The sequence below is a fragment of the Aricia agestis genome, chromosome 6, assembly GCF_905147365.1.
Source record: "Aricia agestis chromosome 6, ilAriAges1.1, whole genome shotgun sequence".
Taxonomy (NCBI): Eukaryota; Metazoa; Arthropoda; class Insecta; order Lepidoptera; family Lycaenidae; genus Aricia; species Aricia agestis.
Window position 1 is genome coordinate 6,596,467 of NC_056411.1, and position 20,246 is coordinate 6,616,712.

Here is a 20,246-nt window from a genome sequence, read left to right on the forward strand (position 1 = left end):
GAGCAAAAGCTTTCATTCTATACCCCGGTATCTAAAAAGTTTATCAATTAATACCAATATAGTCATATAGTTTGATACCTTGAAAAAATAACTTCACAGACAACTGATATATCATAATATTATTCATTGTTTATTTTTATTACTGAGAACAGATTTTAGTTCGATAAAGTCTGCAGAAAGCACGACTCGTTGACTACAAAAGCTACTAAAATCACACTTACAAAACCCATCCTACAAGGATGTTTTGGCGCATAATTAGAACTCTGAAAAGAGCAGTCCTACACCATGATTGCTGTACGTAGAGGTACATCGTTATACGAGTGTTATCACTTGTGACTTGTGACCGAATCTTAAATAGAGAATATTATACAAATGTCAGCAGAAGGCGCCCCTAGCACATACAGTAGACATCCAACCAAAATCCAACATGTTGCACTTTGTAAGACTTGGTGGTCCCTCTAGCGTGAAAAAATTCAGTAGCAATATTTCCTGCTATTATTATTATCGAAGGCTTTCTTTTAAGTGACAGCTATTTTGCTTTCACGCCCCATTGGCAATGGGGCGTGAAAGCAGCAGAAAGAAAATAATGCGCAAAAACATCCCCCTGGGCTACGAATAATAGTTTTTTACTATTCGTAGCCCCTAGGCTTGTAAGACGAATCTTATGTAAGCCATAAACGCTACGGTCTACCGGAGAGGTCACCTGTGCAGTTATACCTGCGCAGGTGTTACCACAGAATAGATAATAATAATATAATAATAATATCTATGGACGCTTCACACCACGTCAGTCTGGCCCCGTGCTAAGTACCTAAAGGACTTGTGTTACAGACAACGGAAATATATTTAATACTTTTATACTATACATAATATATTTAAGATTTTTATTATATCATACACATATTTAATACACATCCAGACCCGGGAACATTGAAAACTTTTTGCTCCGTCGGCGGGATTCGAACCCGCGACCCCCGGCTTGAACTACCAACGCGCTCACCACTGAGCCACAGATGTCGTCGAGGAGATAATAGTACAAGTAGTGTTACTCGAAAGAATTGATTTTCGATTTTGCGCCGGTCGCCTGCACAGGCTCAAAAAACTGCACAGGTCTATTCCCACACACATTCCGGTCTACCTGCGCAGGCATACATGCACATGTGGACCTCTCCGGTAGACCGTAGCATGTACGGCATGCAGCCATAATTTCCCTCGCCTGACAAGATGATTGAAGGCTCTAAAGTCGAGGAGTATCTAAAATATTATATACCTCACTTGCCAATATGATCCTTCGTGAGCACTCAGGAAAAACTGTAGACGAGTTCTTCGCAACGTGGACCATATGACGAGGACCACATAACGTGACGTGGGCTTAAAGTCGAGGAGTATCTAAAATATTATATACCTCACTTGCCAATATGATCCTTCGTGAGCACTCAGGAAAAACTGTAGACGAGTTCTTCGCGACGTGGACCATATGACGAGGACCACATAACGTGACGTGGGCTGCATGACGTGTAATCATACCTCTATATTGTTGGACATAGCGACGTGGAATCGACTACGACTACAGCTGATGGCAACTTGCATCAATGTAAAAAAAAAGGAAACATCTTTTACAAATGAATGTTTATGTTGTTTATTTATCCAGTTTTAAGTATAGTAATGTCTATAATATCACTACCCACACACTATCACATATCTGGTACCTATACTATGGACTATGAAGACGTAGCAAGTCTACAGATTTCTCTGGTACAGTTTAAGCTCACTGTACAGTTACTTGTTCTAATATGTATTCTGTGGTACAGTGCGCAGCGTACAGGTATATCTGCGCAGATCTCGTGTGCTGTAAACAATGCACAGATTTTTCTTTCCAATTTTAATTATAAGTTTAATTTTTCAATTATTCTGAGTTTTCTGGTTTAGTTTCTATCTTGTTTATACTGTACTCGGCGAAACATGGCGGTAGCGGTCATTGACTCCCTGTCAAAAAACTTGTAATTTTCTTTACAAAGCCCCGATTGACGACATCTGACACCTCATATATTCTATCCAGATGCTACATTTAAAACATAATAATTATCTCTTATCACGTTGTCTACTTTTAACTATGAACCAAATTTCACAAATACATTATTTTAAATGAATTAGTATATTGAATCTTTCTATTTATCGTGCTGATCTTCTAATTTAAGTAGTGAAAGAGAGATAAGTATAAAAACTAAACTACCTTAAACGACATGCAGATTTAACAAAGAGATTGCTTTAAACTTCTGAAGACTGTGCAGTTTTCTTTGTAAAAAGTACCGCTTTAGGTGATAACAATTCTATGAGAATGTACCCAAATTGGACTTATTAGTTGGCTCTAAACATTAGTTCATAATATTTATGAACACTGCTGATAGGAGCTATCAAATAGAAAAACCCAGTTGCGTGTGTTCGTACCCGATCACCACATTACCAAAAATAGCATAATAATTTTAATTGAGAATTACAACACTTTATACAACTAATTCTTATTGAGTCATCCTTTCTGTCATTCATACAATAACAAGCGGGCCCGACCGACTTCGTCCCGACATGTAATATCTATGAAGTTTATATTAATAATTATCAATAGCGGGGGATTCCGTCCTCCGAAATAATTCTTAAATATTCTAATTTTCACGTAATTTTGTGGATATAAATGTAGTATTTTTTCTCTTGGTAACAACCTTCCTTTGATATAAGCATCCAACGAAAAAAGAATTTGGGTCATCGGTTCAGCCGTTCTCGAGATCAGCGCTTACATAGTTCGTTACTATATACACATATACACATTTATACACATTTAGTTCGTTACTATATTATAGACTGTAGTTAGTAAGTAATATGCAAATTATCTCCACAAATTACAAATAATTTAATTAATACTATAAGCACAGGTTATATTTACATATTTTTCCTCAAAGCGCCTTAAGATGTGTGTTAAACTTAATGTGTAAGAGGAAACTTCAAGTTTGTACCAGTCAACAAAGTATTAAAATAGAGCCGTATCGATAGAGAAGTCCACCTTTAGTTCACTGCATTGTACCATTAGATTTTTTACTATAATTAGAATTTTGGAAATATTGAAACTTAAAAAAATGTGGTCGCTTGTTTGCTTGTGTTAGAAATACTTTAATAAAAATATCCTAGAGACCTAGAAGAAGGCTCGGAACAAATCATAGTGAAGCTTCTTTAATTTTTTGAGTGTTTTTTTTTTTCTAATTCTATTGTAGGGCTTTGTGTTAACAGATTTCGCAATGTTATCCCAACGTAACGTAACCTGGAGAAATTGGCATTGGTTTACGCATCGTAAGAAACTGAGCAGCAACCGAAGGAATTTCATGTGCAATAAATAGTGTCCGCGCGCAAAACCTGATTCAGTGTCCTCCGAGCCGGCCTCAACTAAACACCCGTCAGTTTTCCTTCCCAACTTAAGATGCATTTCGTGTTTATATTGTGCGTGTTCGTTCTCGTGTTGGACATACTCGAAGGAGGTCAGTCACTTTTGCATACTCTCAAACCATAAGTTTTAGGATATCTCCAAGGTTACTTCCTAACACATATTCGAGTCTAATTAACTTAAATAACTTGTTATTGTTTTGCCTGTGGTTGTGTCCAGTGACGAAAATGAACTGAGAGTTTAACCAAAATAACTAGCTTAAGGTAACCAGTTTCATCTTAATCAACCCCGTGACTTGGAAAAGCGCCGTAAATAAGCTGACCACTACACCACACGCACAACCCACTCAAAAAAATAGCAATAATTTAAGACCATAAAAAAGTAAAGACATCCGAAATAAGTAATAAACAATAATAAATTAAATTTAAATGTAGTAAAAGATAAAAACTAAAATATAAGAAAAATAGTAGAGATCGGATTGATTTTTATAGGAGTTCATATTTTCCATAGAGACGAAGTATCATTTTGCACGTGAAATATTAGCTAAGGACCTTTGATTCCCACCATTTCTCCCTATTCTGTATAGCTACTATTGACATAGCTTTAGCTTATATTAGCACGTCGACTTTTTCTGTTAAGAATACTCATACAATGGTGTGAACTCTCATTTCAGCTACAATCTGCAAGGTACCTAACGGTGACGCCGGGACATGTATTGACATATCAAAATGTAAGCCACTGTCGGACATTTACAACAAAAGACCAAAAACTAAGGAAGAAAATAAGTACATCGCACAAGCGTACTGCGGAAATCCATCCAGTGCTAAAATTAAGGTAAGTGTTTTCGAAAAGCCTTATTCAACATTGAACTTGTATCTCGATGTTTATCTAATAATTGGAATGATTTAGAATTTAAAAATTAGATTTGGTAATTTTGTGAAATATATTTAAGTAAGAAATTATCTAACTAGGATAAAACAAATTTATAAATTACATTTTGAAAAAATATATATCTAACCTCGAACCTATAAAAGTCGCGACAAACCATTTGTACGCCCAAAATTAATGTTCATGATTTAGGTCCACACCCACTCTAATGTCCAAAAATTTTTCAATGATTAAAATGTTACGTCTGGTGCAAATTAATCAGACGATCAACTAGCTTTTTCAAAAGTCAACAAACCACTTGTAATCGCTTGTTGGGCTAACAAATATGACATTTTACAATTTGTAAACAACAAAGCTGACAAAAATGTTTATTGTAAAATACTATTGCGTAGTACCTACTATATACTTAAGAGTGTGTTGCACCATACTTAAGAGGATACACCAGGGTCTAGAGAAAATAAAAAAGTACGTGTAATATCTATAGCTTTCTCCCTTACCTCAAGCCTACACCGCAGAACGCGATAGAGACAACTGCAGAAAATCAACGATTCGTTGTCCCCTGATTCCTTTTCCAAAACTTAAACGATTTGAGTACTTTTTTCATTAAAGATTAAAGAAAGGCTTGAGCTGTGTTCCTATGTTTAATTTTAATAATTAAATTATGAAAAAAAAGAAAACATAGGGACATTGTATTAGTGGCCGTAGATATTCAGGAAAAGAATTATAGCTCTACTAGCATTATCCAGGGAGGAAACAGGGGGCAACGTTTGTATTGAAAAAAGGGCGGTGTGGACTCCTCTTAAGAGTGTTTTGCACCAAAATTGTGTACCGTATACATGCATAAAGTATGCATGTATTCGGGTCACATTGTTAGACTCGTGGACCATTTTTTGACACAGTTACTGTTCCTTAGTTTTTATTATTCGTAGATTATATTGACTAACCAGAGATTTGGTTTGACATTTATAGCAATTAGCAAGTTGGTGCAACTCATTCTAACCAGTTAAAAATTATAGTTACTCCACACTAAGCAAAAGTATACATGCTATAACAACCAAAACTGGCCTAGATAATTTGAATGTCCAGATTTCCCTCGTAATTAATACGAGGAATATAACGATACGATAATTATAATACGAGGAAGATAACTAGGCATTTTCGTTTAATGAAACTTTATGGAAGTAGGTGCTAAGTTAATTTCTGTGTATTGTAAAAGGATCATGCGCCCGCAGATGTTGTACAGAAGTAATTATCATTATATTATGTTCATTGATCTGCAAAATATTTAATATTACGCACATCGATATTATCCGAATAATCACATTTTGTTTAAACTCGCAAATGGCTAGTTTTGACTCAAAGTTTTAACCTGTCAAGCCCCAAGCGGTAGAATTCGACCACAATAACAATAGAATAACAATAGATTTCCAAGAATCCGCGATGGAGGGATCGAGATCCCTGTAAAATTCCTTCGAAAATGGGATTCCTTAATTTTTTTAAGAAATCTAACCTTTTTTAAAGAACCGGGGATCACAAATCTCCCGGGCACTTTTAGTAATTCTTTCGATGACTCCTCATCGACACGAAATTATAAACATGATTTAATATTTCCAGGTGTGCTGTCCGCATGAATCAACATGGAGCAATTTCATGGTGAATCCCGTTCTATACGAGAGACCACCTATAGGCAACGGCGTACAACAAGGACCTGTTACTATGCCCTCCAAATACAAACCGCCACCTCAGCCCGCAACCATCGAGCCAGCAGTGGTCCCATTGTCAGCAAACCCCAACTTGGTCGGTACAACAGGAAACCAACAAACTGTGACTTTCAAAAATCAAGATAACTGCGGCCTGTACGTCTTCAGCTCCAATAAAATCATTGGTAAGTTAAATTATATTATGTACTATTTATTCAACATAAACGAAAGGGAATCAAGTTGACGACGGACGAGTAAGTGGATTCTCTATTGGATCGGTGACCAGTTTTATTTGGACAATTTAACTTGCTGCCTAGCTTAGCTCAGGCAACTAACCTAGGGGGAATAGATCAAAAGCGCGTGTACCATGTACATAAGCATTTGCTCTTACTTCACTCTGATAACCCAGTTACATGTACAAACTGACACGCAAACTTGACAGCAATACAATAAGCGCAGGATCAATTCTTTGACATCTGCACTGTCCTTTCATATGAAACTTGAAGACTACATCTACTTGTTCCAACTTTGGAATCCAACTCATGACATGACATGAACTTCAGAGTCAAGTGTTGTGCTCCGAACCACTAGACCACAAGGTTTTGTAGACTATTTACCGTAGTTACTAGTTGTGTAACCCTAAACTTCAAATTCTTCAGGTGGAGAGCCAACAGGCATCGACCAGTATCCATGGCTAGTGTTGTTGGAATATGCCGGAGGTATACTTGGCTGCGGTGGCAGTCTGATTTCATCCAGATTCATATTGACCGCTGCTCACTGCGTTGACAGCATAAATGGGAAACCGTAAGTTCAAATATTATATATCACTTTAACTACCGCACTTAGAGGAATATTAATTACTTAGCTAAGTGAAGATAATGACACAAGCCCCATATATTATTATCTGTCAAACTCTTTATTTAATTGGATTTCAACAACGCACCTGCAGCTCTTCTGATGCTGCGAGTGTCCATGGGCGACGGAAGTTGCTTTCCATCAGGTGACCGTTTGCTCGTTTGCCCTCTTATTTCATAAAAAAAACCCTCTGATGGTGCTACAGTAGCACCATCAAATGTTCGTAGTTCATGTGGTTCAACGTTATTCAAAACATTGTGGGATTCACTCAGTGTTGTTAATTCAGACTATACTGTTCGTGCAATCTGATATTACCGACAAACATATTGTGTTACTAAAGGTTATGGCGAATAAACTCAGAAAAGAAACATTGTCCTCTCTTCACACTTACGCTTGTCATCCATATGCAAGGTGAAAAAGATTGCGAGATCGGCGCCAAGTAAAGTCAATTTTGCTTTATTCTCTTAAGCTAATGAGCACCATACAGACTATTTGCTTTATTAAATTTCACGATACAAATCAAGAATTTTGTTCTTTTCAGGCAAATTGCCCGTTTGGCAGAATATAACATAACATCGTACCCCATAGATGTTGTGGAAGTCGAAGGAGGTGGCGAGGACCAGATAGAGAATATATTCATACCCGTTGAGTCCGTCATGAAACATCCCGGATTCTCAAGAAGAAATTTACAACACGACATTGGACTTGTCAAGCTGTCGCAGGATGTTGTCTTCTCAGGTACATATTGGTCTAGTTGACGCCCGCAACTCCGTTGCGCCAAAATTCGTCTATCGCGCGGGAACCGTATATTTCCGGGATAAAATGTATGCTATGTCCTTTCCCGGGACTCTCGCCAATGCCAAATTTGAGCAAAATCGATTCAGCTGTTTGAGCGTGAAGAGGTAACAGATAGACAGACGCGCTTTCGCATTTATAATTATATTAGTAGATATGGAAGAATAGATGCAATAACTACGATAATGAAAAGTTGATTTTTTAAACCCTCAAGATGCGTTGGGTGAGAATTGAGATAAGTCAGCAGCCCAGCCTTATTTGGTAGTCGTTAAAAACAGACTGGTTTGATTGTTATTACTATTTACTATTTAGTCACCGCGATAAAAAGGTAATTTACCGTTTTCTGCGTCAGAAAAATGCTTGATGTATTTTAGCTTTAGAGACTAGAGTCGAGGTGATGTGGTACAGTGGTTGTCAGATTCATGTTTACTGTAATAGTGACAGTAATTATTTATATCGAATGCAGTCGGGTTTTTAATTTTTTATTACTGTTTTTAACACGCTTTTATATGCTTGGGCAGTATGCAACAGATTACAGAAGCTTTGGGCACGATTTTCACCTATCTCCAGTAGTTTAAGAATTAAAAAATAGCGTGTTTCTTTAGTGTTTTTCAGGGTTCCGTAGTCAACAAGGAACCCTTATAGTTTCGGTCTGTCCGTCCGTCTGTCTGTCTGCGGTTTTGCTCAGAAACTATAAGACCTACAACACAGTAATTTGGCATGAATGCTCATTTTAATGATTCCGACAAAATGGTACATAAAATCTTTAAAAAATATCTTTTTATGATACCTCCCCTACAGATGAAGCGGGGATGGTTTTTTTTCTCGCGTTAACCCCATCGTGTCGTTGGATGGGTTTTTAGGGTTCCGTAGCCAAATGGCAAAAAAGGAACCCTTATAGATTCGTCATGTCTGTCTGTCTGTCCGTCCGTATGTCACAGCCACTTTTCTCCGAAACTATAAGAGCTATACTATTGAAACTTGGTAAGTAGATGAAGTCTGTGAACCGCATTAAGATTTTGATATAAAATGGAAAAACCATAAATATTTTAGGGGTCCCCATAGGTACAAATGAAACAAAAAAAAATTTTTCATCTGACCTATGCGTGTGGGGTATCTATGGATAGGTCTTCAAAAATTATTTTGAAGTTTCTAATATTTTTTTTTCTAATCTGAATAGTTTGCGAGAGAGACTCTTGCAAAGGGATAAAATGTGTGTCGCCCCCCCTCTAACTTCTAAAGTATGATAAATTAAAAAAATATATGATGTACATTTTACCATAAAAACTACCAACGAAAATTGGTTTGAACGAGATCTAGCAAGTAGTTTTTTTTACGTTATAAAATATGGTAAACATTAAATAAACTTTCATTAAATCAACTGAAATATAAAAATAAATCAAAAACTTTTTAATTTCATAAAAATAAACCTTATTGCTTTTGCGGAACCCTTCATGGGCGGGTACAACTCGCACTTGGCCGGTTTTTTTTTTAATATTATGAGTGTTCATAGATCATTTTCCGATTTAGAAATCCATTTGTGAAATATGAAGTTTTAAAGTGGAAAAAATTGTTAGGGTCCAGTGTCCCCCCCTTCTACCAGCTAAACGGCTGTTTCTGGAAATGTGAAAAAATTCACGGGAGTAGGAAATATGATAAATTTAAAAGGAAAATTATCACGGCTAAGAAAACCTCAAAAGTAATTGAGTAATTATAGTCGATCAACTAAAAAAATGCATTCGGCGAAGTATAAAGGAACTTTTCGTTAAAATTCCTTTGAACGGAACTGAGATGATGTTGTTAGTAGTGTTATGTAAAACACGTTATAAATGTACATTAATTGACCATATAAAAATTATCAAAAATTAGAGGTACTACGAAATCCTATATTGCCCGACACGCACTTGGCCGGTTCTTTAAACTATTATTTATGTTAGATAAAAGATCACCCAAAAAAGTGGCAACGATAAAGCAATTTCTTCAAATTTCAGATTTCATCAAAACGGTGTGCCTACCAACGAGGGATTACGTGCCGGAGTTCACTGCGAGCACAAACTTCACCGTCGCCGGCTGGGGCGACGATCCCAGCAAGACAGAGTTCTACGACGTGAAGAAAGAAGTCGACGTACCGTACGTCCCCATGAGCAAGTGTAGAAATACGATCACGACGGATCTGATCGACAACCAGATATGCGCGGGCGGAGAGGAGGGGAAGGACACCTGCAAAGGCGACTCCGGCGGCCCCCTGTTGCACCTCATCAACCAGACGACATACATAGCGGTGGGAGTGGTCAGCTTCGGGCCGAAGAGCTGCGGAACGCGCGGCCAACCGGCGGTTTACACGCACGTCTACAAATATCTCGATTGGATAGCGAAAACGATGGAGGAGCTATGAAATTGTAAACTCTATTAAAATATAGTAAAGCGAACCAAAGTAAAACTTAAATATTTGATAAGTATGTTGTAAAATAATATTTATGAAAACTTAATTCTTAAGACTTTTTAAGGAGATTACTAGATAAACAATAAACTAGAAATAAAAAATACCGTAGTTATTTTTAGATACGGACTAGCTGTTGCCCGCGACTTCATCCGCGTTAACATAGTATAATAACAAAGATGGATAGTTTTCTCCTTTTTGTTTTTGTGGTTCCTTATACAAAGGGTAAAAACGGACCCTATTTAAGCAAACGTCAAACGCAAACATCAATAAACTTTCATGTTTCTAACTCAAGAAATGACGGACTTTCATTGAAACTTTCTACCCCAATTTCATCCCCTTGGGGGTAGAATTACCAGAAACACTTAAATACGTATCCATACATTTTTAATCAATAGCACAAAAATAAGGTTTCATGTTTCTAACTCAAGAAATGACGGACTTTCATTCAAACTTTCAACTCCAATTTCACTCCCTTGGGGGTAGAATTTCTAAAAACGCTTAAATACCTATCCATTCATTTTTAATCAGCAGTCCAAAAATAAACTTTCATATTTCTAACTTAAGAAATGACGGACTTTCATTTAAACTTTCAACCCCTATTTCACCCCCTTGGGGGTAGAATTTTCAGAAACGCTTAAACACGTGTCCAATCATTTTTAATCAGTAACCAAAACATAAAATTTCATGTTTCTAACTCAAGAAATAACGGAGTTTCATTCAAACTTTCAACCCCAATTTCACCCCCTTGGGGGTAGAATTTCCAAAAACGCTTAAATACGTATCCATTCACTTTTAATCAGTAACCCAAAAATAAAGTTTCATGTTTCTAACTCAAGAAATGACGGACTTTCATTAAAACTTTCAACCCTTATTTCACCCCCTTCGGGGTAACATTTTCAAAATTGCTTCCTTAGTGGGTGTCCACTAAATAAAACAACCCTACTCACCAAATTTCGTGGCTGTAACTTTTACAGTTTTTGCTCAGCGATGATGAATCAGTCAGTCAGTCAGTCAGGACATGTAATTTTATAAGTATAGATGACAGCAACCTTGATCTACCTGCTTCCATAACTACCTACATTTTGAATGTATATAATAATAAGTATATTATGTTTCTCTTTATCCGATAGAAAAAATAACCATCCTAAATTTGGCTAGCAGTAAGACATAATTTACGCAAATAAGTAATACTAAATAAAAAGTTTTTTGGGCCGTTAAAAATCATCGTCGTAAAAGTTAGGACTTGAAAGAGTAATTATTTATACAATAAGGAGGTTGTGGGGATTCCTACTACGCATGTTACAATTGTTAAATTAATCGTATTATTTGAGGTCTTAAGGAAATAACGATGTTCACGTGCACTAATTCAAAATGTTACAAAAAACATGACATTTCTACATTGTATTTTAGTATTTTAGGGATTTTACGTGTTTTATAAACACAATAAAATACTCTTTGTAGAGAGCCTTAGCACCTTAGCGTGGTAGGGTTTTTGTTGACAATTTTTTAAGTCGACAATTGATATATTGTTTGGACGTACAGGAACCCCACGTAGCTGCTTATAATTATTTATATGTGGTAATTACCACCCAATGCCAATCCAGGCAGCAGGCTGTCCTGCCAAGTTCATCTTCATGATCAAATTCATACACGCGTCAGGCACCAAGTTCTTTGTGGATCATTGTAAAAATCAAAAGCTTACCTCTTGCATTGGTCGCGGAGTCGGCGATTTTTTGAAATGCGTCGAGAAACGCAGCTATTGCCACCAAAGCAGACCTGGAATGCAAAAAATTGGGGGTCAAAATTGAGAGGCAATGGTGTAGTCAAAAATATGGGGTGTCAGTTGTCACACAAAAACTACGACGAATTATAGATATTTTTTTTTTTAATTTGGCATGAACGTAAGCACTATACTTCTACTTATTAACAAGGATAAGTACAGAGTTTACGTGGCAACCTTGATATAATAAATATATAAGTTTTAATGCCAATAAAAAATTTAAATGAAAATATTACAGCCCACACGCTTGATTTATAAAAGTGCACATCATAAGGGCTCAAGTTGAGTACCCTTTGCCTTTACCAGACTACCTCCAGACGTCTCATAAGACACAAACCAGCGCACACCGACACCTTCAGCACATCGCTCGGAAAATACATTACAACCCTACCCTGTAGACATGAAGATTTAATATAAACTGTATTCGCATCATCCTCTCACTAAAGCGTGTCACACATAGCAAAGATATAATATTTTATGTTAAGGGTCAGCTATCATCAGACATAGGAGAGGAATGTGTTTTTGAGAACCAATAGAATCTGCGCTTAGCGAGGCCAGGGAGACGAAACGATTTCATTGGTTCTCAAAAACATATTCCTCGCAAGTCGCAACATATCTTAGATGATAGAAACGCACCTTAAGATACTATATCTTCATCCCTATCCATACAAATATTATAAATGCGAAAGTGTGTCTGTCTGTTCTCTCTTAAAGTCCAAACCGCTGAACCAATTCTGCTTCGAGTCCCGTGAAAGCGCATAGGATAGTTTTTATCCCGGAAACTGATGATTACTGTTCCAGCACGCGCGATAAACGAATTTTGGCTCAACAGTTGCAGGCGTCATCTAGTCATTCATAATGTAAAGCGAGGGAAAGCGATATTGGAGCCACTATAAAATCTTATCGTGTCTTCGCCGTGTGGTATGCGCTTAAGTGAGAACTAAGCTTTAATCAAGGTGACTACAGGAAATAGCTTCCTGCGCGTGTCGTCGCATACAATCTCATTATTCAACAGTGTCGTTTGCTACGTTAATGGCCGCCGTGAAAGCATCTGAGTGTGAAAGAACTAGATCTCTATAGAAAATAACTAAGTTGTTACTTTGATGATTATGTCCAACTGGATCTTGCCCTCAACTTTATTGTGCCAGAATTAGTCGGAATTCGAATCGTGCAGAAACGTTTACGAAACCGCTAATGTAGATGTTTGATTTCACATAACATTATAGTTCACAATAATACTAAGGGTTCATAAGGGTCAGTTCACAGCGAACCGAATCGAGACAATCAGTGACATGGCGATACAAAATGCAAAATACACTGTTGACGGTCCCCCGACACACCGTGACAACAATTATGGACTAAAATATCACTTTACACTTAGGAATTATTTAAACTTAAAGTCAGTAAAATATAGTATATAAAGTCTTTGAATCTTTGAATATATTATTTCATTACTTTTTAAAGTTGTTTGTCGGGGTTTTTTTTTAAATTTCTTATTTATAATATGTATAGAAGCGTTTTGAGCGTGAATAGGAAACAAACAATAAACTCCCGTGTTTGACATGAATCATGGAAGTGACTGTTAAAAATTCAAGCATAAATCAAATAATATACAAAGTTAATTTCTTGTAATTCCGTTAAAAACAATTCGGACTTTTTAGCCTCGAAACTTCAAACATTGCGTTAGTAAAGGTACGGTTTCTCACATAATGCTCCTTTTAAAATAAAATAGCAATTACGTTAAAATGTAAACTAACAGTTTAATCCATGTAAACTATACTACTCGCTGTCGAATTTTTTTTGAACTAACTAGTATCTAATTCTGTAATCTGGCCTCAGCTGAGAACAAGGCCTGACCAGACCTAATGCATGGTCAGAGATCTCTTTTTGGGGCCTTGATCATATTATATTCCCATAAACAATACAGTACAATTTTGTGCCCATTACCTATACAGCAACGTATTAATGGAATATATCATAGCATGTCGATGAATATAAAGTAACCGGTCCATATGACCGGAAATCATATCTTGACATAGGCAGTATAAAGTACCGCGTCAGTGCAATTGACTCTATACGACATCAATAAAGAAATGTCTGCGATAAATTGACACTACAGTAACTGCAATATAATGAACCAGATTGTGCTAGGTCTAACAGACTCAAATAATACTGAAAAGCAATTTCGCAAACATAATATAACTTATCTTATATCCTTAAACGAGCAATTCTTGTACATAATATCTAATTGCAATCTCGGAATCGGCTGAAACGATTTTCATGAAATTTAGTATATAGGAGGTTTCGGGGGCGATAAATCGATCTAGCTAGGAATCATTTTTAGAAAATGTCATTTTATTCGTGTTTTATCGAATACCGAGCAAAGCTCGGTCAAATAGCTAGTTATGTATAATGCCTCATTAGAGTAAAAGAATAGAAACACAAAATATGAATTTTCACTTTGTCTAAAGATACTTCCGTATAAACAAAGATTTCCTTTAGTAGCCATGCTAAAGAAGCTCAAATATAATATATAACTCATCACTCCCATAGACGTGTAACTCATCTCAGGTTTAAAATCCCATCTGGTCCTAGAGTACACACGCCCAGGCCTCAGGCCTCAACTGTTGCCTCATTTATCTCCGCGAAATGCAGCATAAGCGCAGTTTCATGGCGGTCTTCAATAAATCCGTGGTATCAACCCGATCGAGCCTATATCCCTTCGATGAAAAATGGTATGACACATAATGACATCATGATTTGTCAAATCTCATACTTTTTATCGCCTGCGTTGTTGGACCATGATGGATTAAATTAAGGGATCACGAGCACGTACAGGGAGTTATTCCTCCTTGATTGCCCATGATCAACGTCGATTATGCACATGCCAAAGACAGCTTCACAACCATGATGGTAATCATAGTCATCCATCATGTTCAACTGTGGAAAGAGGCTTAAAACTTACTTGAGAGCCGAGTGAAGTTTCGTCGCCTTGGATATGAACTCCTCCCACATCGGTGCACTGTTCTGTAACAATAGACAATACCGGGTGAGTTACACAGGCATTACACGGAACAATCAGAGGCAATATATATTTAAGTAAAATAATAGCAACGAGGGAAAAATGGGTACAAAGATACTTATTCAATCATTATCCATACTAATATTATAAATGCGAAAGTGTGTCTGCCTGTCTGTCTGTGCTAATCTTAGGAACTAAAGGTCCGATTTTAAAACTTACTTCAGTGTTAGATAGCTCATTTATCAAGTAAGGCTATAGGCTATATATTATCACGCTAAGACTAATACGACCGAAGAAACTCAGGAAAATGTGGGAAAAACGGGGGAAATATTAGAAAGGGTTTATCTCACGAACTACTGGAGCAATTTTTATGGCAATATTTAGTATAGATATAGAGTAGACCACGTGAAGGAAGTATAGCTATTTTTTATGGGAAAATGTACGGTTTCCGTATAATTCGTAATTTACGCGGGCGAAGCCGCGCGGGACTTCTAGTAAATGCATAGTTTAGTATAACGTATGTGGCAAAACGACGTTGCCGGGTCAGCTAGTTGGTCATATCGCCCCATACAAAGATACTTATTCAATCACTACATTCAACAATCACCATCTAAAACTGACAAGCCGTCACGTACCTACCTTCGATCAATAAGAAAGGTTATTGTAGCTAGTAACAATGGGACCTTAAGAGTAGTCCACACCGCGATTTTTTCCATACAAACGTTGTCCCCTGTTTCCTCCCTGGATAATGCTAGTAAAGTTATATTTTTTTTTCCTGAATATCTACGGCCACTAATACAATGTCCCTATGTTTTCTTTTTTTTCATAATTTAATTATTAAATAAGATATGAACGTTCAAAAATCCAAAAAAATGGCCAGATTTTCCGCTATGTTCAAACGTCCAGAAAACAGATTTGGCTAGATTATACAAAAAAGCAAAACATAGGAACACAGCTCAAGCCTTTCTTTAATCTTTAGTGAAAAAAGTACTTAAATCGGTTAAGTTTTGGAGAAGGAATCAAGGGACAACGAATCGTTGATTTTCTGGATTTTCTGCAGTTGTCTCTACCGCGTTCTGCGGTATAGGCTTGAGGTAAGGGAGACAGCTATAGATATTACACGTACTTTTTATTCATTTCTCTAGCCCCTGGTGTATCCTCTTAATTTCTATAAAGAACAATACTCGCAGCTGAGGAGCGGACGAGAGCAATCTGTCTAATTTGGTCACAGGACAGGTGACCGGGAGACGACGCGGTTTAATTGGACGTCAAGGTAAGACGTTAAAAATACAGACAGAAACTTTAGAGGTGTGTCCGGCACAAACAGGCAAGCTTGACCCGAAACCATGATCTTACATAAAACTTCCGTGGAAAAACGCTTATATATATGTCGCAGCCGACTGGTTTAAATAGCCGTTCAATCAAACAGCTAGCCCTTTGACTGAACAACGCCATTCAATCACACGTCTAGCTTTTATATTGAATATTTTAGTCGCTCAAAACGTTCTACACTACAGCTGATTCAAAAGCCGCCGTCTAATTGAAGTAGTTCAGCGCGCACCGCTGCGGCGCTAGGTGCGTTTTTACAATATGGCGTCAACTAGCAGGTGTTTGTTGGTGTTTGTGGTTGTTTTTCGGAAAGAAAGTAGTTAATAAAAGTTACAAGTGTTATTAAAGAGACAAAAATTGTGAAGGCACATACGAGTGAATCAAAATTTCAACAAAATATATTCGAGGAGAAATTACGGGATTATGAAATGGATGGACGCAGCCCCCCCGAACCCCCCGTCAAAATAAAAACAAACACAATCCAGAATGTCCAAAAGTTGGTTAGGTTAGGTTAGAACTTAGACCACAACACAGAGGGAGCCGAGCGAGCGCAGCGAGCGTGCTGCCGTCCTGCGGCAGCAGCCGGCGACCGTCGTCAAATAAAAGGGGGGCTCGGGGGGCGCAGCCTCCCGCTAAAACAAAAACAAACACAATCCAGAAAGTCCAAAAGTATGTTAGGTTAGAACTGTGACTGTGCTGTGGCAGCAGCCGGCGACCGTCACAAAACACGCCTCAGAATTGTTTATTTTTACTTATTGCATTAAACTTTTGGTACCCCTTTAAACTTAATCCGAGAATAATCTTTCAATAAAATACAAAAATTTTTCCTATTCTCCCAAATTACATATTTGATATTAAGCTAATGGTCGTCCTAGTTAATTTGCCATTAAACCAGTTGGCTAAGCGTCGTGTAGCTGTAGTGTTGAACGTTGTAGTCAACAAGTCGGCTAAGCGACGTATAGCCGTGTGATTGAATGGCGTTGTTCAGTCAAAGGGCTAGCTGTTTGATTGAACGGCTATTGAAACCAGTCGGCTGCAACATATATATTAAGACGACGCGGTTATTGGACGTCAAGGTAAAACGCTAAAGATATGATTGAAACTTTAGAGGTGTGTCCGGCATGAACGGGCCTACTTGATCGGTCTTACAGAGTATCGGCGTGAATCGGAGCTTAGGGAGAAAGGTCACCAAAGGCGTAAGCAAGATCCAGCAATGTAATGAAAGTCATCAAAGATCCACTATGGTTAAAGTACAATAATAACTGCTCGTAATCAGACTTATCATCACAGCCAATTCCTGTTTTTTGACGTGTAACAAATAAATTCTTATAAATAAAGCCGACGCTTAAGTTTCTCGCAGAAACTCTCTACCAATACCCTTAAAAATGCAATTTTTTTTTTTATTACAGGTCAAAACTCAAAAACCAGAAGGGATTTTCGTAACAGCAGATATTGTAGTCGTTATTAAGACATAAAGTATCGCGAATGGAAATATAACAGTCATAAACACCTAAATCTATGAAGCACGAACAGTCAGCGTCTGCGAACGATCAAGATTAATATACGGAACGTAAACTATTTTAGTACGATTTAAACAAATATACTTTGATGTTGGTTTGATAGCAACCGCAATCACTCGTCTTGATAATATAAAAATGAGGCTATTACAAAACTTTGCCTATAAAAAACAAATGGGTTACCCGTTGGCCGTTACTGTTAGGTGGTCTCTCAGTATAAGAAAGCTATAATTTAGCGTAGATCTTAGATCCAATAAAGAACCAAGATAGCGCACCTTTATTATTACTGAGACCATTTCATTTACTGATTACACACACATATTATTATTACACACACATAGTATCAAACTACGCTACTTCGCGTTGCGTATCGCATAAAGTTGGTCACCTAACTATACTTTTTGGCCTCGATTAACTGTAGTAAGAAACTGGCGTCATTTTGTCGAGCTGCATTTTAATTTTTATAGTGTAAGCCGTAAGGTATAGATTTACCAGTTTTATAGATTTAGTCTAGCTTATAACTCAGATAAACTTTCTTAATGGAGCATACACAGTACACAGTACTGAGTACACATCCAAGAAAGTTAAAATTAATTAGAAATATTATGTAGACTAGATGACGCCCACACACCGTGACCCCAAAATTTCTTTATCGCGCGGGGATAATTTTTCCGGGATAAAAAGTATTCTATGTCCTTTCCCGGGATACAAAGTATCTGCATACTAAACACCACATCGCGGTTTGGGCGAAAGAAAAAGAGGTCACACAGACCGACACTCGACAAACTTTCGCCTTTATAATATTAGTAACGATTATAACAACAGTTTACAATCACATCAATAGAAGGAGTTACTAGGTGAGCATATCAAATCTCATACCTACTTGTTTAATAACCGTTTACATTAAACAAACAACCCAAACATACTCTTGTATCGTAGCTTGTATCATTTATTGACGCGCAAAGTTCAACACAGCCAAATATTTTAAATGAGAGTAATGAACTCTAATCAAACGCGTTAGAGGTCATGTTCGCTTGTCGAGTACAGTCATAAAAATAATCATTGATAGCTTCGCATCGGGCATATTTGACCCGTTAGTTAAGAAGATCGGCAAACATTATCAAAATGAAGGGTGATGTCATATAATATTTTGTGATCTTTCAACGTAATGCCAGTTATTGATCTTAATTTAACACATAAGATTATGTTTTGTAAAAGGGAAGATCCATGAAAAGTTAGTCCTACGTATTATTATTATTTTATTTTTAAGGAATTATTAATGAATACTAGAGACCATAGAAAGAGCAGATAGACACACAAGAATTTGTATTAGAATTTAGAACTATTTATTATTTTTACGTGGGTAATTACCACTGTGTACGGCTAATGCACATTGTTATTTTTAATAAAAACCACGGACATTTTAATAGGAACATAATAAATTAATGGCTCCTACATAACATTTTTTATATAGAACAAAAGTCATCATAGGCGACCGAAATTAAAAATTAGAAAGAGCCATTTTAAATATATTCCTAATTCCTACATAAATGTAAAGAAACTAATCCCACACACAAAAACCAAACAAAAACACCAACGACAAGTGCCATTTTTAAGTTTGAATTTCTTTTCTTTTTTTCGCGTCAAAAATAGCTTCTGTCGAAACCGGTGGCGTGATCTTGTAACATAAATTCTATTATTACGAATACAATTCCAAAGAAATTCGACTTTTCGAATAATTTATTTAAGAAATCACTTCCTTCGACGTTCATTAGTAGCCTGAGGCGAATAAAAAAGGCAATCTCGCCTACATAATGGGTGACTGCAAATGATGTCGAATAATAGATTCAAATAAGGAATGATCCAATAAAATCTTCCAATTTTGTTCTTTTTTCTTTTGCTTTACCTGTAGGTCAACAAGTGGGACAATTTTGAAAACATTTGTTTAACATTTATTCAGAAAACAATTTTCACTTGACTGTGCTTTTCGTGCTAGCATGCGCCTGTTGTAAAAGAGCTTTTTTATAAAGGTAAACCATAAAATTATTTTCGCAGACAAGTAATTCTCTGGAACATAGAATTACCGCCGTACTCAGAGACATTTAATTATGATTAAGCTTCAATTTAATGAAGAGTTTGACAGATAATGTAGTTTGACAAGTATTATACAGTAAGTACTTGTATCATCCTTTCTTTTTTTTTTAAAAGGCAGGTCGCTGTAGCCCTGACGTCACTGCGACCGATGAGGATCTATTGTGACTCCTTCGCACTAGAGTATCATCCCCAACCCAATACTGCTCATAAATTAAACGATATGGTTGGGGTTGGTGCCACGAATTTCCTCTATGGATGAGTATTCGTGGCGACCAAGGTGCCTGTTCCTGCTCTGTAGTAAAGCAGGACAGTCGAGGAGAAGGTGAATAGGTGTTTCATCCTCCTCCTCACAGAATCTGCAAGTCGTTATGCTACAAATACCCATTTTGTTTA

At 36.9% G+C, this 20,246-nt stretch overlaps 2 protein-coding genes across 4 annotated transcripts in view; one reads left to right on the forward strand and one right to left on the reverse strand.

Annotated features, from left to right (window-relative positions):
• LOC121727687 (protein MTSS 1-like) overlaps positions 1–20,246 on the reverse strand; it is a 164,655-nt gene that overhangs the window by 91,711 nt on the left and 52,698 nt on the right. For all 3 annotated transcript variants that reach the window (XM_042115654.1, XM_042115655.1, XM_042115653.1), the window contains exons 2-3: positions 14,857–14,918; positions 11,814–11,887 (exon numbers count right to left, since the gene is read on the reverse strand). In XM_042115654.1, the coding sequence (XP_041971588.1) occupies positions 11,814–11,887; positions 14,857–14,918 (136 nt within the window). The remainder of the gene's footprint in view (positions 1–11,813; positions 11,888–14,856; positions 14,919–20,246) is intronic.
• On the forward strand, positions 3,436–10,071 carry LOC121727697 (phenoloxidase-activating enzyme-like). Its single transcript, XM_042115670.1, has 6 exons — positions 3,436–3,524; positions 4,104–4,264; positions 5,933–6,203; positions 6,678–6,822; positions 7,415–7,611; positions 9,660–10,071. The coding sequence occupies exons 1-6, from the start codon at positions 3,467–3,469 to the stop codon at positions 10,061–10,063; spliced, it is 1,236 nt and encodes a 411-aa protein (XP_041971604.1). The 5' UTR covers positions 3,436–3,466; the 3' UTR covers positions 10,064–10,071.